The sequence below is a fragment of the Hippocampus bargibanti genome, linkage group LG16, assembly GCF_051943395.1.
Source record: "Hippocampus bargibanti isolate YZ-2025 linkage group LG16, ASM5194339v1, whole genome shotgun sequence".
Lineage (NCBI taxonomy): Eukaryota > Metazoa > Chordata > Actinopteri > Syngnathiformes > Syngnathidae > Hippocampus > Hippocampus bargibanti.
In genome coordinates, this window is record NC_142749.1 from 5,653,068 (window position 1) to 5,677,542 (window position 24,475).

General features: G+C 41.4%; 2 protein-coding genes across 3 annotated transcripts in view; one reads left to right on the top strand and one right to left on the bottom strand.

The window, feature by feature from the left end:
- The window catches only part of cltca (clathrin, heavy chain a (Hc)), a 28,100-nt gene extending 18,980 nt beyond the window's left edge, over positions 1-9,120 (bottom strand). The window contains exons 1-5 of the mRNA XM_089017792.1: positions 8,858-9,120; positions 4,642-4,849; positions 1,794-2,062; positions 1,360-1,521; positions 1,140-1,253 (exon numbers count right to left, since the gene is read on the bottom strand). Coding sequence (XP_088873918.1) covers positions 1,140-1,253; positions 1,360-1,521; positions 1,794-2,062; positions 4,642-4,849; positions 8,858-8,899 — 795 coding nt within the window. The 5' untranslated portion in view covers positions 8,900-9,120. The remainder of the gene's footprint in view (positions 1-1,139; positions 1,254-1,359; positions 1,522-1,793; positions 2,063-4,641; positions 4,850-8,857) is intronic.
- A 7,102-nt stretch (positions 9,121-16,222) lies between these two features.
- On the top strand, positions 16,223-23,678 carry nherf4b (NHERF family PDZ scaffold protein 4b). Of its 2 annotated transcripts, XM_089017171.1 has the most exons (10): positions 16,264-16,281; positions 17,562-17,604; positions 18,726-18,784; positions 18,864-19,069; positions 19,155-19,359; positions 19,432-19,568; positions 21,674-21,878; positions 21,956-22,152; positions 22,270-22,467; positions 22,531-23,678. In XM_089017171.1, the coding sequence occupies exons 1-10, from the start codon at positions 16,266-16,268 to the stop codon at positions 22,762-22,764; spliced, it is 1,500 nt and encodes a 499-aa protein (XP_088873297.1). In that variant the 5' UTR covers positions 16,264-16,265; the 3' UTR covers positions 22,765-23,678. The 2 variants fall into 2 exon arrangements, with proteins under 2 accessions (XP_088873298.1, XP_088873297.1); XM_089017172.1 differs by lacking the exon at positions 17,562-17,604 and having other exon boundaries at positions 16,223-16,281.
- The last annotated feature ends 797 nt before the right edge of the window (positions 23,679-24,475 follow it).

Sequence of the window (24,475 nt, forward strand, 5' to 3'; positions counted from 1 at the left end):
GGGAAATGATGCCCCCTCGTGGAAGGGAAAAACACTGCCAGAGGTCTGACCAGCACTTTATCGGCACCCCCGCAAGAAAAACCAAAACACGTACAAATTCGGGAATGGCGCTCCACGTCATGCTTTTAAATTCCCGAATAAAGTTTGGAATGGCAGTGAATGACTTATTCTATGTTTGTAAAAATATATAGTGTCACGATCATTGTAGTGGAGATTATGTAACCCAGAATACGTCTGTGTAACCGATAAACACGTTAAGGCAAAAATTAGTGCATCCAAAAGATAGGCTACCAAATGAAAAACAAAGTAATGTAGTTTATTCCATACATTGTAAGAATGAAAATTGTAAAGAGCAGTACATTGGGGAGACTCAACAAATTCTCAAAAAAAGACTTTATCAACATCGCAGGGATAATACTAGTGGGCCTCAATCGGCAGTACATTTGCACCTAAAAGCTAGCAACCACTCATTTGACGACAATGAGGTTAAAATCTTAGCGAAAGAACATAGATGGTTTGAAAGGGGGGTAAAAGAGGCGATTCTTATAAAACAACAAAATCCTTCATTAAACCGGTCTGGTGGTGTGAGGTTCAATTTGGATCGTTCATACAATAGCCTGCTCAGGCAAAACAGGTTAGGCAACTTTCGCAATGTTGATGAGGGTCGTTATGCTGATGAGGTGATACCGGGGGGAGTGGGTGTAATAGGCCAATCGTTAGTCAGGAATGTAGGAACAATCAGTGGGGCCACAGGGGGGGGGTCCCACGCCCCCCCAACCTGAGAGTAGAGACCTATCATAGCTGTGTCCGGCGCCACCAGGTCTGGACATTAGGGATATATAAATGGGGCCGATACGACCAGTCAGACTTTAGTTCGCTGACGAAGCCTCTTGGATAGGAGGCGAAACGTCCGAAACCTTCACTTTTGTACAGATGACGGCTGAAGAAACCTTCTCATCGAAGTAACCCAGAATAGCATATGCTTTATATAAATTAACAGATAAGACACTTGTTTTATGGGAAAGCAATAATGCCCAAAAGAAGGTACACAATGCAGACATGAAGATCCAGCGGTTGCAATTTTTTTGTCTGCAATGGCAATTATGAACTCATATGTTAAACACAACAAGCATACATACCTGCATGGCGACAGGGAAGTCATTTTGGGCTTCTGGAGGGAAGAAGACATCCACTGCTTTCTTTGGAAACGGCTGGTTGCCGGTTGGTGGGGTTCCAACTTCAATGATGTGCAACTACACAGGTAGGGAGGGGGGAATAATATCATAAATAACCAAAATGTATTTTGACAGTAGACAGTGCATTCAAATACGTTTTTTTCCCCCGATGATGGTTGCTTACCTTCCCACCAGCCTGACTTCTGACAGCAAAGCAGAAAAGGGTTGATTCCTCAGAATTTCCCTCCATTTTAAACTGGGCAAAGCTGGCAGCATGTCCTTCAATGGGCTGAGAAACCTTTCTATCCACAGAGTACAACTGCATGGCTCCCACCACCCGACTTTGCTAGAAAGAATGAAACAGTCACACAATTCAGATCTCAAAACATTTTCACGAACAAATATAGTGTGTTAATAAGGTGCTCAGCAATTTGGAAATGAAACCAGGACCACACACAACCTTGTGAAATGCCAAGCATGTGAGGCTTTTTGCTTTGAAAACTACTGCTGGGAAAACCCATCTTATCCACCAAGAAAGATCAATGATCCTAAAAACCATGGTTCAAAACAAAAAAAAGGAAACAAACTATAAAATAAACCGGAGTGGTAAAAATTTACCTGTGCTGAAATACCAATGAGGAGGAGCCACTTTTGCTTGGCGTCAGTGCGATAGTTGATAATCTGGCAACCTGCCAGACTGGAGTGGCGGTCAAAGACTTTGACAGGCTGCGAGTCACCCTCCATGCTCCAATGGTAAACCGTGGTTTCAGTCACAAGTGCAACTGTATTCAGTGAAATCCACTTCCAAAAAGTAACATCGTCGGTCATGGTGTGCTCCTTCATTTTGCTCTTCATTTCAATGTTGAAAATCTGAAGGGTTTTGCCAGCTAAAAGTGGAAGAGAAGGAGCAAAAACCACACCCATCGGCCGTTATCCTCAAGACACACACATTCATAAGACAAACACAAAATTGGAACAAGAATGTATTTTTTTACCAGGCAACAAAGGCCAGACATGCTCTATTAAGAAATCACATCCAGTAAAAATTAGCATTTTTTTTGGATGATACTAGTGCAGCGTGTTCGACCGCAAACAAATTCCTTGTGTGTTCTCCATACTTGGCAATAAAGATGATTCTGATTGTGAAATCACGCTGTTTTAAAAAGCCAAAGGGCGGATGAATTTAGAATAGATAAGGCCATAATTTTTGGTTACCCCTCTGTTCAAGAAAGAAAACCCTCAAGTCACTGAAATAATGAACTTTTTTTTAAAACTACGCCTAAACAAAAGTGATGGTCTCTGAAACCGAATATTTTGTTGCATGGCCTTTTGAGGCAATAGCTGCAAACAATTTCTGTAACTATTAATGAGACGTTTGCACCTTGACCTGGGTATTCATTCACCTTTTAATTTCTTTGGGGGTTGTTCTGTGAACTTTGGTTACTATTCGGGTGATCTGTGCCATTTTATGGCGATCAGGTGCAAGGAGACTGGCCACAGTCCCGTGAAACGAAAACTTCTAAAGGAGGGGTGCTCATACCTTTTCAGCATGGGAGCATCTTTTGAAATGACCGAGTCAAAATGATCTACCCATTATATTTGAGAAATTGTTGGAGAGTAAGCAAACACAATGTTATCATGTTTTAAAAGATTTGTCTTGTATGTTTGGTTGGTCGAACATGTGTGACCACAAGGCCAATACACAATGGAGCACAAAGAATCTGGGGTCTGTTTGAGGGGAACAGACTAAGCCTGTTAAACCGCCTATGAGGGGAACAGCACCAGTGTGTTAAATTGCCATCCCTGAGTACGAGATCTAATAAGGGCAAAGGTTAGATAAGCCAGGTTATAAATATCGGTTCACGGAAAAGGACACTCATTAAAATGTCTACGTTCTGTTAGTTTATGGATGTTGATTGATCACCAAGGTTTTGCATTCCAACTAGAACAGTGAAATAAGTGACAATGAGAATTGTGTTTTCTAGGATTTGTACAAGAATTTTCATTACTTGCCAATGAGAATGCACAATATACAACGTTAAATTTACTCACCTGCATCATCTATTAGTTGGAGGTTAATTTACTAAGTTTAAGCCTTATTAAGAAGCGGTGTGACATCATTGTTTGATCATGATTCATGACTCTTAACATTGTGAAAGAAAGCAAGTACCAAGGCAAGCACGATCACTTTTGCCATCACGAAGCCAAGAGATTCAAACAATTTGCTGCAGCAGCCACAATTCAATGAGCAGGTGTGTGTCACGCTCGTGTCCGAATAGCGACTATTCCCTAGTTTCATTCAGTCAAAACTGTGACATGCAAATTTTAGTTGTAAAAGAATCAATGATACAAAAGCAAGAACGAGTGGCAGGATGTACTGACGACAACCTGCAGTAATATGAAATCATCTATAAATTCAATGGCTATCTTTCCATCATCAAACAATTAAATTGACTGATTCAATTAGTAATTTAATGGAAGAAAGACAAACACCAACAATTTGGTCATGCGGATGCCCTACAAGGGGTCTAAAAGGAGATCAAGTAATGGAAATATCTATATTAGGGTGATGGATAAGAGCAACCCCTATATCATAAAACCAATACTGAGGTGTTCTCTTAAAATATTGGTAGCAATGTGCTTCTTGCTTGCATGTGTATTTTAGTTTTCTGTGGACGAAATTTGTATTACTTGAACTGAGAAGTAACTGAGTGTTTGAAATACAATGAATTAAAGATATCGAATACAACCAGGGTGGGAAAAAACATATTGGATCAACAGTATGGATTTGAAATAGAAATTAAGAAACGTGAATTAAAATATTGGCATCTGTAAAATATGTTCCAAATCAATCATACATTAAAAAAATATGGAATGCCAGGTTGATACAAGTCATGAAAGATAAATCCTGTTTCATTTTACTGAGAAAATGGTCCAAAACGGAATACAGCAAATTAAAGCATTGTTGCAGGGAACGACTCAAGGTATTGTGAGTCTACCTTGGAACAATTTGGACCAAAACCTCATGTCTTTCTGCTTAGTTCACTCAAGCTGAATGAATGGACGACATCAATTCGATGTCTCTTTGAAAACAGGATTTTACTTCCACAATATGAAAGTTAAATTTTAACTCACCGTCTGCAAACACAAGAAAGCAGTAAAGAAAAACAAAGAGCACAGAAAGGACAAAGACAAACAAAACAAAAAAAAGTCAAACCAATCATGGATGCTTAAAGTGTATTTCCAAAAAAAGATATGATCTGTCAAACAGTTACAGACATATGTTCATCAAAGCCGCCTGATGAATGGCAAAGTGGAGAGCTAAATTAGCTGGATTTTTAAGACGACTGGCAAAAATACTTGCCCTTTATACTAAAATACCGCGACAGAATATGTAAAGGCTGAGCAATACAGACTAAATGTAGACATATCTGATAACTGTTGGATTGTAAATAGATTGCCTTACCTTTGAGTGCGATGACCTTGCTAGCTGGATTCATGATGGCGCTGTCGGCTGAAATGGGCCTGCGGATTGGTGTGTTCGGATCGGCCACGTCAATGATCACCACCTGAGTCTGCTCACCGACTTTCTCCCGGATACAGATGAATTTATCAGACTCCATGGTGAGAGTGCTGAAGCCGATGTTGGACGGGTTTATGCCCAGATTTTGGAGCTAGGGAAAGAAAAAGCAAATAATTTTAGAATGAGGACAAATGGGTGAGAGGTGAAGGGTGGTCAATATTGAAACAAAATGAGATAAACAAAATCAGCAAGCACTTAAATTCCAAATGAAACTGTTTTCAGTGATAAGCAGCGACAGTTGTTATCATATGTTTCGAGAAGCAGCAAGCATCCTTTAACTAGTTGCTGAGACGCAAAATCGACAAGAGCTAAACTCATTCCAAAAATATCAGGGGATGAGACGAAAATTAGACTAATAATTTCTACCCCGATGAACAAAATTGAGTGTCAGTGCTGTTTAGGGGTGAACGAGATATACCGCCCTTGATAGTTTCAATGTTTTTAGGAAGTGCAAATTCACACTGAATATTCTCGAAAAAAAAAAAAAAAAAACAGGCAAGTCTTTTGTTTGACTGAAAAGACAAGGAAATAAGTCTTAAATCTGCGAATCACAAGAAAGGTGTCCGTCACATCACTTACGCCCCATCTGAACAAAAAAAAAAAAAAAAACATGTGACAAAATAATGCTACGACGAAGAGCGACCTCATCTGTTTCATCACAAACCATATAAAGCACAACGAGAAAAACACAACCACGTCTACCGTTAATGTTCGCCATATTACGCCAGCACTCACCGTATGGATGACAAAACAACTGCTGGAGAGAAATAACTGTCATCACCTCCATGACAAGCGAGTAAAGGTTGGGCCGAACGTTCAATATTCATTCAACATTCAAATATTCCACACCCATGAAAGCTACATTAAAAACAATATCACTTTGATCAGGTATGGCTCCTGGATGTGTTCAAATCCAGAAGGTGGAACAGAAAAAAATATCTAATATATTTTAGAAGATCAAATAAAATGCAGGGGCTTCATTGGCGCTAGAGCTTTTAGGAACATTTGAGAAACTGTTACAAAGATCACAACGCCATTTGGTGTCCTTTTAAATAGTTGGGTGAGCTGCCCGCTTGCTTGTGAGAAACTAATTCAAGCCAGAAACCATAAATTTAAGTCGGTGGTTATTCTGGATAAAATTTCCTGACACTTCAAGTACAGGTTTCGGCAGCTCATAGAACATGCTTACCATTTCCTTCAAAGGAAAGCATCATCTTACTCAGCAGAAAAATAAAATAGTCCTGTGTATGTCCATCACATACAGTTCAAGGAAGGGCAGGGAAGGATGTACTGTGTAATGTGCTGAGCCTTGCACCACGACAGAGCCGTATCCTACAACAGGAAACTTGGGACCGTTGTCCATCGGGACTGAAACAAAAGGCCTGCCGAGTTTAGCCTCCTCCGCCAACATGTGACACTGGTGGGTGACATGTGAGCAGCTGAAGAGTGTGCAATAAGACTGCTTTTAGTATTGCACAAATAAAGGAAAGTAGAGCTTGTTCATTTTTTTACATCTATCTAGTTCTCAGAAGAATTCCTAAGCAGAGAGTGTTGTGGCTACGCAGTTTCCCTTTTCTCCCAACGCTGCACAATGTCAGGTCTTCAGCATATCCGCAACCTTGCCAGCCAGTCACAAGGTATCAGCAGTTCTGTTACAAGCAAAGTTCAAAGGCCAAACGTAAAACTTAAGGAAGCATGATACAATAAAGCACCGGCGAGAGCAAAAGGAAATTAATTCTGCATTTCAAAATAGCATTAGCAGTCTCGTCAACTTGCTAAGTTGTTATATGGAACTGAACTTAAAACTCAAATGCCAATTATATGACTATGATATCATGGCAGAGAGAAAAAAAAAATCCTGGCAAAACGCAGCTGGGACTGAGTGTGTGGATGCAAATCATGTGTGACAAACAAAGTGTGCATAGCAAAGAAAGGGTGTTAAAGGAAACGTTTGATTTGACATTCAGGCAATTAAAGTTGGCTTAGCAAGTCGTCACCATCCTATATAAATGGATGATGTATAAAAATGCAAGCTTAGCAAGTGGACTGGTTAACAAACCAGAAGACTTAGAAAGGGGAAGGTGATTCTTAGCAACAGTCTGCAACAGGTGTACCTACTGATGTGAATACATTTTAGTCTTTCATATCATGGTGTTTGTTGGTGTACCAAATGGGGAGGGGATGGGCAACAATAGTTTATGCATTAATTAAGAATGTTGTTGAATGAGGGGAAGTATCCGTTTATGTAGTTATTGAAGCAAGACACTCTGCTTTGGCACAGAAACATGTTCACATAGCAATATAAGTGTCGCAACCAGAAATGGGCAACAGGCGGCTTGTGGGGCGAATGTAGCCCTCATATTGAGTTAGTGCGGTTTGGAATTCAGTGGCTGCTATTTGAGTCAGGTCCAATTTTTGTGTGATGGTGGCTCAGGAAATAGCATTCTTTTGATTCTCCAAAGATTCTGCACTGTTTGGCACACGATGGAGCTCTGGGATTTTGCAGCCAAGGTTCCTTGCAATGTATTACCAATGTGCGGGACTGTTGCATAGTATTTTGTGTGTCGGGTTTACAACAAAACATTTATTGGCCTAATGATCAGTATAATTCTTCGGATCACTAATTTTCCCCATGATCACACCAGGCAAGTTTAATACTGATACACAGACACTTTCTTATTCTGAACCAGCTAACATTTTGAATATGCACGGAAGCAGACTTTCTACGATAGGTTGCATACCAAGTTGATCTTCCCAAGGTAAAAAAAAAAGGTTTTGTTTTAAACACCTGAAGGAAAACTGCAGTGGGGTCTGGTTGTGAATTTTATTTTTTTAGCGACATATCTGTTTACATTAGTGACAGTTGCCTTTGAGCCCTCTGGTCTTGGGACAAACTATTTTTCGTTTTCTGATTGAAATTGCAATTTCAAACAACACAATCATGATTGAGAAAGCTGTGGTGATTCACACTATGTATTTTTTCACACAAACGCCATCTCCTTCCTCTCCTGCCAAGTTCACTAATCCGACGTTAAAAACTAATCACCTCTGATTTCAGGTAAAATAAAAAATATGTAAAAAAAAAAAACCCTGAAAATCTGTGTGCATCACATCACACGGCGGCACATCCTCTTTGCGAGCTGCGCGTCAAGTGCAGGGAATGCTAAGGGCTAATTAAGCTAACTAATTCTGCACCAAGCACATTAAGGGGCACATGTAACTCGCAACTTTCTGTGAACAAGGTATTAAAAGCAGCCAACTGCAATGGTGGAATTAAATGTAAAGATTTTTTTAGTTAGCACTATTCCGCAACTCCGTAATATCATTCATTGCCAGGTGAATTGTTAAAACGCAATTCCATTCAAACTAATGTTCATCCCCAACCCTGCGAAGTCGATAATCATTTAATTGCTCCCATATCATTAATGGGATAATAGCTACATCTTTAAATTAACAAAAAGTGTAAAAACGGGGCATCACATATCACATGACTTCTTGAAACGTGAGCTCATCCAACTAACTATACATGTCTTGGGGCGTTCCGAGGTTGCACCGAAACTCCCAAAGACAATTCGCACAATGTAGCATTTCCGTAATCATCACACAATTTCGAGATCCTTAAGTACCACAAAGAAATGGCACATAAAGGCGTGACACGATCATGCATTTTATTTGTTTGTGGCGGCCACCAAGTAGTAACTGCATGCGTTTGAGACCGTCAACTTACGGAGGTGATACCAGTGTTTGACGTGCTTATTGTGCTGGCCCAGTCAAAAACACAAAATCCTCAATTAATGTCAGCACAGTTAATCGTCACCAGTGTAATTTCTATCGAAAACTATCGATTATGTGCTGGCGCATTGAAACTGACGAGGGCGGTTCACAGAACTGTTAGCTTGAAGGCTCGATGCTAACTAAGATAAACGTCATCGACCCTGCCCGGCCAGCTAGCAAAGCTCGCGATGCTAACTTTACTTGTGAGCAACGTTCGCTTGGAACGGGAAAGTCTCTCTACTCTAGCACCACAAGGAAATTTATTGCAAGTACCAATATAAAGAAAGTCACCCACATAAACGAAAGAATTGAGTAATTTACTTACTTGCAGGTGCTCCTGAAAACGAATTGGAAGTATCTGAGCCATGACGGTTCCTCTCACTCTCCTCCGGTTTCTTCGATTGCTAACAAACTACGGGGTTTCTAAGATCACAACCAGACAACCTCGGTTCAGAGGTTCCAAAGATATACGTGAAAGTGCTGTCGGTGTGATGGTACGCTTCGAATCGTCTCTTGGCTCTAGACTCACGAGCTTCACCCGGCTAACCTCGGGCTGCCACTACACCGACTCCGTGAAACCGCAATGGCGGTGGAAGTTAGCAAGCACAGATCCCGGAAATGGAAGTGCTCATTGTGGCGGATGAATACAATGTTACACTTTTTTTAAAGGTGCGTTTTTGTCATTCACTTAGACATTTACATTGATATTACAGCATTATTAAAATATAAATTTTAATTACTTGATGAACAACATGAGATTAAACATCCAGGACGAAGAGAAAACGTGACATTCGAGGGCCTATTTCTTTTTATTTGCGCCTTGATTTTTGCCACATCATTGGGGGGTGTGAATGGAAGTTACGTTTGAGATGCGAGTAGTACACTTGTTCCGGTGGACCAATTAGATGCAATTAGTAACCAGAGGCTCAATTCGCTGCACTCTAAAAATAGAAGGGTTTTCCAATTGATTATTTGTACAAGCTATGAATTAGTCAATAAGTCAATCATGCCTAAATCTACTGCAGCAGGGCTGACAAGTGTTCAAAATTCATTTCGTCTGAAATGGTGTAGTAATTTGTTGTCATTGTTTTTTTTTTTTTTAATATTTACAGCAGCATAGGTCTGTTCAATGTAGTATGTTGGCTAAACTATGTACCCAAGTCATCATTTCCCCTTTTAACATCCACAATTTCTTTGAGCAGAGGATGTTACTTCAATTGCTCAATGTAAAAGAAATTGCTGGGTAAGCGATCTTGATTTTCGACACACTTTTTTCTTTCTTTTTGTGCTGATTTAGCATCTATGCACATATCATCTAAAAATCTACATGGCGATAATTCTGTCAGTGATAAATACAGTAATTTTAATGCAGTTTTTGTATTTCTTTTTTTTTTTCAACTCGGGGGAATACAGTACATTGTGAAGCATTCTGTGGGATCTAAATGTGTATTCCCTCATGTCAAAAGACACAAGGATTTTACACAAATCATCCAAAAGGATTTTAGAGCCAAGTCTTTAATCACAAAAAGTTGTTGAAATATGTATATTTTTAAGTTTCAACTCCGCGATGACATCCTAGCCTTTAGTTTAGGTATACTGTACTGTGTATTGTATACAATGAGCTATTTTCCAAAAAGCAACAAAAGCCAAATTTGACTAAATCTTTTCTCATTTTTATTTCAAATTAATACAGCCAAGAGGACTTGTGGACTAACTTTGCCCCAAAATGACTAAATATTTTCTCAAGTAATTATTCCATATAAAAAATGACACAATATGTGGGAAGTCTTTCCATCAATTGAAACGTTTTTGATTGCTGTGTGGAGTTTACATCATCTCCTCATGCTGCAAGGAGTTTACCTTCCTGGTACGCCATGCCCAGATTTTGCAAACATGCTTGTTTGCTTAACTCAAGACTCTCTTGTTGTCCATAAGTGCGAATGATTGATTGTTTCTAAGTGCCCTACATTTGGCTGGTCATCAGTCAGTCATGTACCAACAAGTCAATGGGGATCCGCTACAATAAACTACAACTTAGTGGAAATGAAATGGAGGTGTATTTATATGCTGCATTTGTAAGGTAGCTGGGTTACAACAAATCTAATCCACTGTATTTTGATTGTTCTTTCTTGATTATGGAAATTGTCTCACTCGAAAATGTTGAAAAAAATGATTCAAAGAATCCAATCTGAATTTGATTGGATGTTTTTAGTTGGAAACTAGAAGCTTCAGCCATTTGGAGAATGACCATCGTATGAATTCGAGATATTTGGATGAGTCTTTATTCCTCTTGCAGTGGAGAAATTTACATTTCACTGCAGCAAAGTTATGAAAGTAAGAGGAAAGGAAAGGAAGAAGTAGAAAAACAAATGCAGGCAGTGCTGTAAAGGCATCCACTCTCGCATCTTGAAGTAAAAAAAAAACTTGAAACATCAAATATCTGTACTTTAGTTTCATCTGACCAAGCCTAATCTGAGTCATTTATGTCCGCTGCATAAATACAGGCATGCATGCATTACTTCTTGAGGACGACAGACTTGGGCACAGCAAAATTTCGGTCCATTTCACTTTTTTTTTTTTTTTTTTTGGGGGGGGGGGGGCGTTCAAAGTCACATTTTCTTCTGATCACAGACAGGTTCCCGCCATCCTGAAGTTTGGAGATGCTGTGTTTCCCTTTTTCATAAACATCCTTCAACCTAGAATGTAAGATCTCTTATTGCCATCAGCTACCTTATTCTTATGCATGGTGCTAATTCCAGAAATCTCTGTACACAGTATAACACAAACCCATGCACCTCATGATTTGTTTTTATTTGTTTTGTGGGATTATTGTAAATCACTGATGGTGTTGTGGAACACTTGCCTGCCTTGTGTGCAGGCAGCTTTGGATCGCTTCCCACTCAGTGACATTGTGTATGTGAGTATGAATGGTTGTTTGTCTCGATATGTTGCCTGCCACTATAGCTGGCGACCAGTTCCGGGTGTAGTCTGCATTCCACCCAAAGTCAGTTGGGATAGGTTCCACCAATTCCCAGTGATCCTCTTCGGGATTAAAGGAAATGGATGAATGAATGGATGAATGGATGGAATTATTTTAACGACACAAAAGGAGGTTGTCTTGGTCACTATTAAAAACAGCCATGACTTCCACGGCACTCATTAAAAGTGAAATATGACAGAATTGTGGCCTTTGGACTCTTACAATGTCAAATCGAAGCCCATTGACATAGGCTATTGTAAAAAAAAACTGCTTTTCCCTGTATATTTCCTCTTCCAAGACTTGTTCTTAAACCCCATTTAATTCATTTTGATTTTCATCTTTAGCATCAGCCATTTGCACAGCAGCCATTGCACGGATGTTGATATGCAAAGTAAAGGACTTGCAGCTAACAAAAAGTCTCCTTTACAAATTTTGACCGTTAGTGCACTCCAGTAAGGTTGGCAAGGATGTGGTACAGACGGGAGCTCTGTCTTCCTCCGAGGCCATCTCAAAGACTGAGAAGGGCTGCCACTTGCATCCGGAAAGCTGTGCTGAAGTCCCATAGGCACTCCATTGACTCCTCTGCACTCCTTCTCTTCCTTCTCATCCATTCTTCCTTCCCTTGAAACATTAAAATATATTGTGGAAATATTTTTTTTAAATAGACCTTTTGTGTGTGTATTTGTTTGAGATGGACGTGACTGAATGTCCACTCTAAGCAAATTCATGTACTATATCTAAACAGTATTTCAATATTGCTCTTCAAATGATGATTAATTTTACTTTATTTGTGTTATGATCTGGTTGGCAACGGGGGGGCGGGGGGGGGGGGGGGGCGCTGTCGGCCCCGCCTGCACCTGCACAGGTGCTGGTCGTCCCGATCAGATTGGCGACCAGCGGGTAGCCACGTCAGCCCTGCCTGCAGCCTCGCAGGTGCTGGTCGTTTAATCACTGACACTTAAAAGGATACCCGGCACGACCATCCGGTGTCGGTTCATTGTTTGCTGCTTGTTTGCTGCATGCATTGTGTATGTATTTGTTTAACCTTGGCGGACTTTTACTCTTGGTCTTCTTTTGCTACTTTGTATTGTTTTTCCATTCAGATGATTTTGATGTTTTACATTTTGTTCCTGCTGACTTTATTTTAATACAATTTCTCACATACAACCTCCTGCTACCTCCTGCCTGCTTTTTGGGATCCGCACCCGCCATCACCACCTCGCAAAACGTGACAGAATGAACCGACCAACCATCGGATCCCGCAGGTCCATCGGACCCGTCTCATTTCCACCCTGTGCCTGGCAATGCTACGTCCACGTTAGCCTGAGCCTCGTCGAGTTTGAATTGCGTCAATCGACGAGCCGTAACGTCCACGTAAACGTCCGGCCGAGACCTCCTTCCAGGTGGCCGTCCAGGGTGAAACTGGGTGACTGGCATTGCACGCCCACGTCCAGCCACGCTGTCGTCGTGCATGACGAATTGAGTCTCATCCACGACGAGCCGTGCAACGTCCGCGTCAACGTCAGTCCGAGACCCCACTCACCGCTGGATCCCGGAGCGGCTCAGGGCTGGTCTCGTTTCCCCGGTGCCGGGCAGTTCACGCCCACGTCGGCGTCCGGCCGAGACCTGGTCCCATACGGCCGTACGGGGTGCCATTCTGCGCCTGGCAGTTCGACGTCCACGTTGAGCCATGCGCCGTCGCGTGAACATGCGAGAGGGATCGCACTCACGCCCACGACGATCCGTGCCGCGTCTTCGTCCACCCCAGGCAGAGTCCCGTTCCCATCAGGCCGCCGCCCGTCGTATGCTGGAGAGGCAGCGGTTTCCGTCTCCACCGACCGTTCCCTGGCGAGTGGACCTTTTAGGAGACTGTTGGGACTTCTGGAAGCAGCCCCTTGAAGGGGCGGGTACTGTCATGATCTGGTTGGCGACCAACGGGGGGCGCTGTCGGCCCCGCCTGCACCTGCACAGGTGCTGGTCGTCCCGATCAGATTGGCGACCAGCGGGTAGCGACGTCAGCCCTGCCTGCAGCCTCGCAGGTGCTGGTCGTTTAATCACTGACACTTAAAAGGATACCCGGCACGACCATCCGGTGTCGGTTCATTATTTGCTGCTTGTTTGCTGCATGCATTGTGTATGTGTTTGTTTAACCTTGGCAGACTTTTACTCTTGGTCTTCTTTTGCTACTTTGTATTTTTTCCATTCAGATGATTTTGATGTTTTACATTTTGTTCCTGCTGACTTTATTTTAATAAAATTTTTCAAATACAACCTCCTGCTCCCTCCTGCCTGCTTTTTGGGATCCGCACCCGCCATCACCACCTCGCAAAACGTGACAATTTGAATGGTATTGTGCCGATGACCATTTTATATTTGAGTTAACATCTCCAAGTTGCACTCATCAATGTTTGTAAAAAAAAATCCATTTGAAAATGTGGACCGATACATGGAAGACAACCTCCTTTGGGTTTAAAATAATTCCACCCATTCATCATTCCATTCATCCTGAATAAGGAATGCAGACTACACCCTGAACTGGTCGCCAGCAAATTGCAAGCAACATATAGAGACAAACAATCATTCATACTCAGATACACACTGTCACTGAGTGGGAAGCAATCAGATTTCTAAATGATGCTAATTAATCCAAAGTCTTTATATTTTTAACTGAATCTTTACTGATGTCTGTGAAATTATGAGCAGAACCTTTGAACCACTTTTGAGACTATGTTACTAATTGACTAGACTTGGTTGGGCCTTTGTCCCTGCATACAAGTTACTGACGGTGTGATTTGAAACATGATGCCATCTCGTGGCCTCTGGGTTACATTTAACGGTATGAGCTTGCTTGGTTATGCAAGATTTGCAATGATGATACTCATAACTGAGTGAAGACTGTTTTTACTTTTCTTTTATGAACAGAGTAAATATATATGTAACCAGGTGAACCATCCTGTGAAAACCCACGTGGGCCCAGGTAGAACATGCAAACTGTACACGAGGTGGCCGGACCAGGTCTTAAACTTTCAACCTCTGCACTGTGAAGGCAGCGTGCTAACCACTTGACTACCGAGCCACCATCCAAAATGCCACTCATGCCACTACTTGTCATGGCTACTGCTTGTCCCAACTTGATGTACCGATAATCGTTGTAACCCTGGCAATATTTGAGGTAATTAGGAACTATTTTACAATAAAACATGTTAGGTGTTATATTTGAACAGGTGATAATTACTTGTGCGACCCAGTCGTCGAGTGGTTCGGACGCCGAGTTCACAATGCAGAGGTCGTGAGTTCAAACCCTGCACCGGCATCCCTGTCTGGAGTTTGCAAGTTCTCCCTGGGCCTGAATTGGTTTTCTCTGGATGCTCCGGTTTCCTCCCACATTCCAAAAATATGCATAAGACTGATTAAACACTCCAAATTGACTCAATGTGCAAGTGTGAGCGTGAACGGTTGTTTGTTTCTGTGTGCTCTGCAATTGGCTGGCAACCAGTTCAGGATGTCCCTTGCCTATTGGCCAAATACAGCTGAGACAGACTCCAACTCCTGCCGCGACCCTATTGAGGATGAAGCGATCTGGAAAATGACTGAATGAATGAATGATTAATTATTTGGATGGTATTTTCAGAGCATAATATCATGATTTAGAGTTTTAAATCTGCCGCTCGTGAGTGAACAGCTGTATAGCGCCAGTGTTCCCAAGATTTATTTATTTTTTGCTATGCTCTGGAGCAGAGATAAATTGTGTTTTTCCATGTGTTTTGCATGCACCCATGGTCTTTTGATTTCAAGATGGCACCACGAGAGTGGATGCCTTTCCAGTAGCTCATGTATTTTGTTTTGCTACTTCATTCATTTCTTTCATCTTCCTTTAATCACTTTGCTGCTGTGAAATGTAAAATTCTCCACTGTGAGACAAATAAAGGTAAATCCAATTCAATCCAACACGCCTGAAAGTGTCAAGTAAGTGTGTCCTTGATCCTTTTTCGAATTCTTAAAAATCAGCTTACAAACATGCGGATCAAGCCTCTAAAGATGGAGGACACTGATTTGCTGTGGCGAACCCTTGTAGGGAAAAGCCGAAAGGAAAAAAAGACTGATTGGGATAAGCAAAGTCATGTGATCATCTGCCGCCAGTGATGTCCATGCAGGCATGTCATAACTAATTGACATGTTGAGTTGGGTTAGTCTTTACCTCCATGGCAGACGCTCCGTCGAACCCTTGAATCCCGGGGGGTCTTTGATTCATAGAACCTCCCGGGTTTGAACAAACCGAAGTCTAAAACCACTGCTCTATATAAATAAAACATTATTGTATTGTGTTGCATTCCATTTAGCCTAGCATCAAGTGGGCGAATAAAGCAACTGCAGCCACTATTGTGGTTTCTATTCCAGACGCCTGATAATGTATGTGGTGCACCCTACAGTATATATGAAAAGTCTTTCATCGTATTGCTGTACATTTTCTTTATTGTTCGGTCAGGAATAAAGCTCACATTAAAATCACGTGCGGTTTCAACCGGAGGAAGGCGGGGGAAAAGTAGGCTCCCTCAAGCGGCTACCTCTCAAGAGCCGTCAACAGTCGTTCAGTCCCTCAAGCCGGCTGCTACAGCCGGTTCTTTCGCAAACGACACATCACTGATGATTAGACATTGCCCCTACGCATTGGCCCGGGGAGGAGCCACATTGTTAAGAATAAAAGTTTGGGTTTGGATGACTCCCCGTTACGTCTCCCACTGTATGGAAAACCATGATATCAAGCACAGGTATGAATTTTGAAATATTCTACCAAATTGCTTTCTTTTTTAGTATGTTTATTTTGGCATCAGTCCGCCATCCATGTTGCAAAAATGTATACTGTTTAATATTCTGACTCCTTGTCTTGTGCTTTCGCTGCATTTCAGTTGACTATTTGAATGGGTAACAAATTGCACTTTTAATCCAGCTCTAAATCTACATTTACACCCTGACTCAACAAGGTGTCTCGTGGGACAATGCCGAGCAAACTAAACCCTACTCGGAAAAAATAGAATAATCCCCCTGGCCAAAAACTTTTATGATGGGAAAAGCAAACAGTGATCCATTAGCAGCAACAAAGTCTTTTTGCTCTCCTCTAACCAAAAAGCGAAGTTGCATGGCCACCATTCAGTAAGTGTAAAATTCCATACTGCCAAATTGAACGACTAAGTGCATTACAGTACTTACATTCTGTACGACTGACTGGAAAAGAACGGGGAGTTTGAGGCAGTGATGTTTGTTACACGCGAGATGGTTTAAATGTAACTGATATCATTATCAAAAGCATGGCAATAATTTGGAGCTCTGTATTTGTGAGAATCATGGCTGTCCTTCATGCAGCATTAACTTGGAATTGGTTCGAGTTCAGAAGCAACAAGAAACGTTTTCAAACAGAATCTGTATTTTATCACATGATTGATAACAAGAAAAATATTAGAGCTGATATGCACTAAAACATTTACTGTACTGTCCAAAGGCATCAACTGGTACTGATTGAAAATAGACAATAATTAATGAATAATGCAATTAATCATATTCAATGACAACAATTAATGTGGAAGCTACTGTTTATACTGCTATCTTTGATTGTATTTGACAGAAGATTACAAATGGTTCACAGTGTTCTTTGAAAAGCTGACTCTTTGAAAGAGAGCAAAGATTAAGATAATTCTCAGAAAGTTGAACCCAAGTTTATGGTTCGGCTATGTCATTGTTAAACAGTCTCTTGAATGCCGATGCCTCAATTCAGTGAATAGATCCGACACTGAGAACGAAGTTCAAATTGATTTTCTTTTCCTTGAACTGTGATTGACATTTATTAAGCTGTGTTTTGGCTGGGCTTTGAGAAAATAAGAAACATTGTAAATATTCACCTCATTACATCCTACTAAAACCAAACTCTTGATCGAATCGTTTCCCCCCTGAATCTTGGTAATATGACATGCAAGACAAAGAAAGTTTCCCTTTTGTTTTAAACATCTTTTTCCTTATCTTCCCCCACTCTTTAAATCAACTTTATTGTGAACAGAGAACTACTACAACATGAACGTCAAGACTCCCAAAGATACGAGGTATTGTATACAAAATCATGATTTCACAAGAGAGCCGAGCCATGAAAACATTAGGTTGTGCATGATCTTGTCAAAGTTATCACGGTGAAATCTTGAAATTATTTTAAAAATATGCCATGCCAATGCGTTTTTGATTTTTTTTCCTTTCTTTTTTCTCAGTACAGCATTTTCAATCTTGGGTCACTGCAACCATTAATCCGCTGGCATCAAGATAAAAAATCAGATTGTGGTTTTATGTTGGCCATATAATTTTCATGAGGGCGGCTCGGTGAGGCAGAGGTGGAGGGTTCGATCCCGGAGTTTGCGTGGCTGTGTGGGTTTTCTCTATGTACGTACTAATTTAGTAGTAATTTCTTCATTCTTTGAAGAATCAATATTAATTTGTGAAATGACAATGACTGGGGTGGCCCAGAGGTCCCGCGGATCGCATGTTAACCTCACAGTGCTGAGCCTGTGTGGGTTTTCTCCGGGTCCTCCAGTTTCCTCCCACTTTCCAAAAACATACATGGCAGGTTGATTGGGTACTGCAAATGGTCCTCAGATTTGAGTTTGAGCATGAATGTTCGTTTCTATGTGTCCTGCGATTGGCTGGCAACCCGTTCAGGGAGTCCTTTGCCTACTGCCAAAAGATGCCTGGGATAGGCTCCAGCACTTTCCACGACCCTTGTGAGGATAAAGCGGTTCAAAAAAAATGGATGAATGGGTAAATAATTATCCTGACTCTATATTTATTGAATGTAAATTGGAAATCATTTCCACTTGATCGATGTTTGTGAAGTTAACGCCTTTGATCCATTTACTTCTGAATATTTATGTTGACTTTGGGTTGATGTCACTGAGCCTTGTTGCAAACCACATCGTTCTACAAAGGACAATTCCAATAAAGTAAATGAAAGATTGTTTAATAAAGTATTCATTAATTTTCCAATCCGCTTTATGGGGGGTGCTGGAGCCTATCTCAGATGTCTTTAGGTCCGGGGCGGGGGACACTCTGGATCATTTGCCAGCCAATCAGGCCTGGTTTAAATCCAGGAACGCACCCGATACATTTAAACTCTACATATCCACCTGAAGTAAATGTGAAACTAAAGCAGTGTGGTATCTTGTCTCTTGCCGTGAAGGAAATTCACATTTAATCCTAAAGAGGGAATAGACAACCCCCTGATGGTCATCACGGAAGGTACCTCGTCATGCAAGAGCTTCTCATCATCCACTGTTGACAAATGCACAAAAGCACCGTTCTCTTTCTTCACTTTCAGAATTGAAGCCCAGACTTCGTCTCTGCGTGTTAAAAAAAGACAAAGGGGAAGCCTACGGCTTTCATTTGAGAGCGGAATGGGTGAAACAAGGACATATTATCAGAAATGTCATTTCTGGGGGGATTGCCGGGCGCTGTGGACTCGAAGATGGAGACAGGCTGCTTGAAGTCAACAACTTTTATGTAGAGGATGCTCCTCATCAGGAGGTAAACCAGTTGAGTCTTCCATTTATTCTCTCAGTGTTTTGTGTTTGTGTGTCTTTCAGCTAAAATAAGAGTCATTTTGCATCAGGTGTCCAGGAGAATAAAGCTAAGTGGACATCACTTGTGCTTATTGGTTCTGGATGGGGATGCATATGAAAAGGCAACTGCCAAGGGTCATGACATCCGTGATCTTGTCAAAGCATATAAGGGTAAAGACCTGAAACCACCAAGACTGTGTCACATTACCGGGGATCCTTTCGTAGGTCTGGGCATGAACTTTACACCTGTTGGAGGTAACATCACTGTTGGCACTCGTGTTCAATGGCTGCGCAGGATTTTTCAGTTTTGTCCATTTTGCCTCATAGCTGAAAAGGGTTGCTTCTCTATCAGCCTGGCGCCAGGAGGGGCAGCTGAAAAGGCCGGTGTACTTAATGGGGATCGCCTGGTGTGGATGAATGGAGCCCTGGCTTCAGATCTCACGCACTCTGCACTCAGCAGAATGGTAGGTATATATACTTTATACATGTACAGTATACTATCTATCTATCTATCTATCTATCTATCTATCTATCTATCTATCTATCTATCTATCTATCTATCTATCTATCTATCTATCTGTCTGTCTGTCTGTCTGTCTGTCTGTCTGTCTGTCTGTCTGTCTGTCTGTCTGTCTGCCGGTGGGCCGGCCAGCCAGCTGACCGGCTGGTCTGTCTGTCTGTCTGCCTGTCTGTCTACCTGCCTGTCTGCCGCTCTGTCTGCCGGTCTGTCTGTCTGTCGGTCGGTACCCACCCATTCATCTAAAAACAGCTTGATCAAGCATTTTGAATATTTATGAGTGTATTTCCTTCTGTGAAATGTTTTGCCAGGACATTCACTTTAGGCACCTCTGTTGCTGCTTGTTGGTGGAATTGACTGCTTGACTATTTATTATCTTAAGTCAACAGTCTTGCTCTGTTTTGTTAAGATCATGTCACTGAGTTGGCTGAGTAAGAAGAGTATTTGTTTAATTAAATTACAGGTAGTTTTTGTTTTATTAGGAATTTTGGATTTCCTATCCTTGAAATTTACAGCAGTATTTACACATTTTAAGGCATCACCTAACTGTACATTATGGAAATAATAGATCAACTACAGACGTCTGTGTAAGCTCTTAGTCGTACAGGAGTGGTCCATCGATGAAAAGGTTTCTTCAGCCGTCATCTGTACTTCTTTGATCATCTGCTCCCCCCAACCTGAGAGCAGGGATCTATCATAGCAGAGTCCGGCACAACCATGTCTGGACAGTAGGGATATATATATATATAATATATATATATATATATATATAGGGCCTAAACTACCAGTAAGTCTTTAGTCTGCTGACGAAGTTTCTTGGATAAGAAGCGAAACGTCCAACACCTTCAAAGAAGTACAGATGACGGCTGAAGAAACCTTTTCATCGATGAACTGCAGATTATTTTTGAGTTGTTGATGCTGTGTATCTTTATTCAAGAATGGATTGAGAAGATTTTTTTCTGCCAGTTGAATGCTTAGCACATGGACTTCACAGTGCAGTGGGTCAGGTGTTGAATTCTGGCCCCAAACCTCCTGTGTGGAGTTTGCATGTTATCCCAGGGTCAGCGTGGGTTTTCTCCGGGTACTTTGGTTTCGTCCATGCCGGATTCCTGCCACACGTTCTTCCAAAAACATGTATTGGATTGGATTGAGTGGTCGGTTTAATCAGCATTAAACACTTGATGAGGAACGTAGCCTTCTTTCACCATCGTAAGGAATGATCCCTTGGAGGTGCTTTCTCGGCGATAATTTTACCTTTTTCCTCAATTGTGTTCTGTTTAGCTGGGTTGATAGGGACTTCTTGCCCTTCAGACTTTGCACAAGTTGGAAGCTTTGACCGGCAAACCTATTTACAAACTCTTTGATTATATGTGTGGCGTCAGCACAGGTGAGATTTGGAATATGTACTATTGTAGTTGCTTGTTCTGTAGCCACAAAGGGACATAAGTCTTCTTGTGCCGGTCCCAAGCCCGGAAAAATACAGAGGGTTGTGTCAGGAAGGGCATCCGACGTAAAAGCTTGGCCAAAACAAACATGCAGATCAAACCTCTAAAGATGGAGGACACTGATTTGCTGTGGCGACCCCGTCAAGGGAAAAGCCGAAAGGAAAAGAAGAAGTCTCGCAGTGGAGAAATTTACATTTCACAGCATGGCGGGTTAAATTGCCTCACGCCCTTTATCCTCGTGAGGATAAGTGGATCAGATAATGAATGGATAATTTTGTTACTGTATCTCCCATTTTTGTTGGCTTCTGTGGAGATGAAAATCAGTCACCTGATCTCAACCCAATAGAATATGCAATTAAGATACGGAATATAAACGCATGAGCCGAAATCGGATGTGGCTGCTGTAAGGGTATGGCCAAACATCTGCAGGGGAGAAAATCAGATTTTTCCTATGAGTATTGTCTCCACAATTGTGACAGCCATTGATTTCATGCAAAATTTTGTTTGTTGAAACACTTTTGAGTGCCTGAAAATAAACATAGCCAGTATAAAATGTATCTGATTCCTAAATAGTGTACTTCAATCCATATCTACAATTTTGTTGCAGATGAAAAAATGTGACAATGACATCACCATCCTAGTCATCGACAGCAAGAGTGAGAAGAAGCACACTCAACTAAAAATGCCCATACTCCCTACTATGGCGGTTCCACACAATATCCCTTATAGATCGAAAAAAATCCAGTTACATTTGGCGTCTGAAGGTTACGGTTTCTTCCTTCGTTTCGAGAAGTCTCCTTCAGGACGTACAGGTGGGTGATCAAAGTACGGTATGACCTCCCACCGGTATTTAATTTTGGTTTTAAAAATGTGTTTCCATATGGAACAGCTCATGTGCTGGGTAAGGTGGACACTGGCAGTCCAGCAGCGAGGGCGGGGATGCGAGATGGTGACGTACTGCTGGAGGTTAATGGAGAGTCTGTGGAGTTGTTAGAGCATGACGAGATTGTGACAAGAGTGAGAGAGAGTGGCCCACATATCTCATTGACCATAATTATTCCGCAGGGCAATGAGTTTTTCACACAGGTTGGTTATGCTTTGCATTTTTTTTGGCGAGGGTGGAAGTTTCATACAACCACAGCATCTGTGAATTTCATTTTGAAATGTTAGTCAAGCTCAATACTCGGTCTAATGTCCTTACAGTTATGTCTGTCACCCCTCCTCTTCTGTGAGGATAATGCTATTCAAATGGAAAGCAGAGAGCCAGTTCCTGCATCAGAACATCACCTGCAAGCTGTAGGTTCATCGAAGACCAGGCTCTGTTCACTTCAAATAGGCTCCTTGGGGTATGGCTTCAAACTCAGCTGTAGACCACGGTGTCCTGGGATCTTCATCAGTCAAGTAGGGTTGAATGTCATCTTTCAATTACACAGCATGAAGCTAACATTTTTTTTTGTTAATCAGGTAGCCCCAGGAAGCCCAGGGAAGAAAGCAGGACTAAGAATGGGTGATACAGTGATTGAAGTAAATGGACAAAATGTGCTGTACCAAGACCTAGAAGATGTAATTATGCTTGTGAAGGAAGGAGGACCATGCCTTTCCTTACTCGTTAAGGATAAGGAGGACTATGACGACTTCAAAAACAGTGACACACTTTCTCACATCGTGAATGACGTGACAAAATATTCCACGACATAATTAAACAAGGATTCAACAACGTGTATCACAATTTACTTTCTAATTCCGGCTCATTCTCAACAGGGCGAAGAAACACAAGTTTCACACTTGTGAAATGAATTCAATGGGAATGACAACAAGCACTCCTTTTGTTGGTACCTCCTCAACTCTGATTTTCAAACAGTGTTAAGATTAACCGAATGATCCATTTGAATGGCTTTATATGCATTGCCCATAAAATATTCAAATCATACATTCTCTCAATTTTACTATATCACACAATAGTGCCTGTATGCAGCCAAATGTGTTATGAGTATAATTCACTTTTTTTGACTGACATGTAGAGTTTTATGTATTCTAGGACTGATTGACACTATTGTCAAAACATAAACAATAAACAATGAAAAGGTTTCTTCAGCCGTCATCTCTACTTCTTTGAAGGTGTTGGACGTTTCGCTTCTTATCTAAGAAACTTCGTCAGCAAACAAGTCTTACTGGTAGTTTAGGCCCTATATATATCCCTACTGTCCAGACATGGCGGTGCTGGACTCTGCTATGATAGGTCCCTGCTCTCGGGTTGGGTGGAACAGAGGACTACTCCCTGCAGCTGTTCCACTGATAGTTCCTATCGTCCTGACTCACAACTGGCCTGGTTGCTCCACTTGGACCGGTATCACCTCATCAGTATTACTAATCATATGTTGCCTAAGCAGGCTATTGTATGAACGATCCAAATTGAACCTCACCCCACCATAGGAACGATCAGTGGAGCAGCTGCAGTGAGTAGTCCTCTGCTCCCCTCAACCTGAGAGCAGGGACCTATCATAGCAGAGTCCGGCACCGCCACGTCCGACACCTTCAAGGTACAGATGACGGCTGAAGAAACCTTTTCATCGATGGACCACTCCTGTACGACTGAGAGTTTACACAGACATAAACAACACTAAATTATTGAGAGATTTACTTGAATTTTATTTCACAGAATCACCCAGATTAAAACGTCCACTATTATGCCGACTGATGTCTACAGCTATCCATGATGATCATCAGCAACGGGTAACCACACAAAATATTATCTGCAACATCTCTATTACAATCAGTGGTGTGTGACAAAAACAGAATGAATGAAAAACAAAACAAATCCAGCCTTGAAAATATTTCAGGAATTATAAAGTACATATAATGTCAACTGTAGAATGTTCTTTTCCCTCTTTAAAAGCTTGCCAAATTGCTTCATGCACCCTCTATTTTGACGGAGGCAGAATCAAACTGCCCAAGTCACACCCTTGACACCGGCAATGACATGAAATGGATAGAATGGCACAATCTGTTTAATTTAGGTTAATAGAAAATTAATAGGTCCACATACCATTATTTTTGTTGTAAAAAAATGCATTCGGCAATAATTTTACGACGGTGATGATCCAAACAAAGAGTTTGTAAAAGAAAACTCTACAATGGTGTTATTTAGAGCCAATGTCTTATTATGTAATAATTGCTCAGTAAATAATTCTGCCGGGTGTAATAAAAAATACACCCTGGGCTTTACTTTTCTCTCGTGCATGAATTTCATCCATTCCGGGTAATTTTTGGAACATAAGACCCGTGATAAATGTGGGGGTGACATGTACATTTATCACAATGGTTATCAGGTGATATTTGGCAACGCCGCTGAACATTGCCAATCCTGCTACCCTGTGGCCAAATGTAGAATAAAAAGGCATATTTGAAA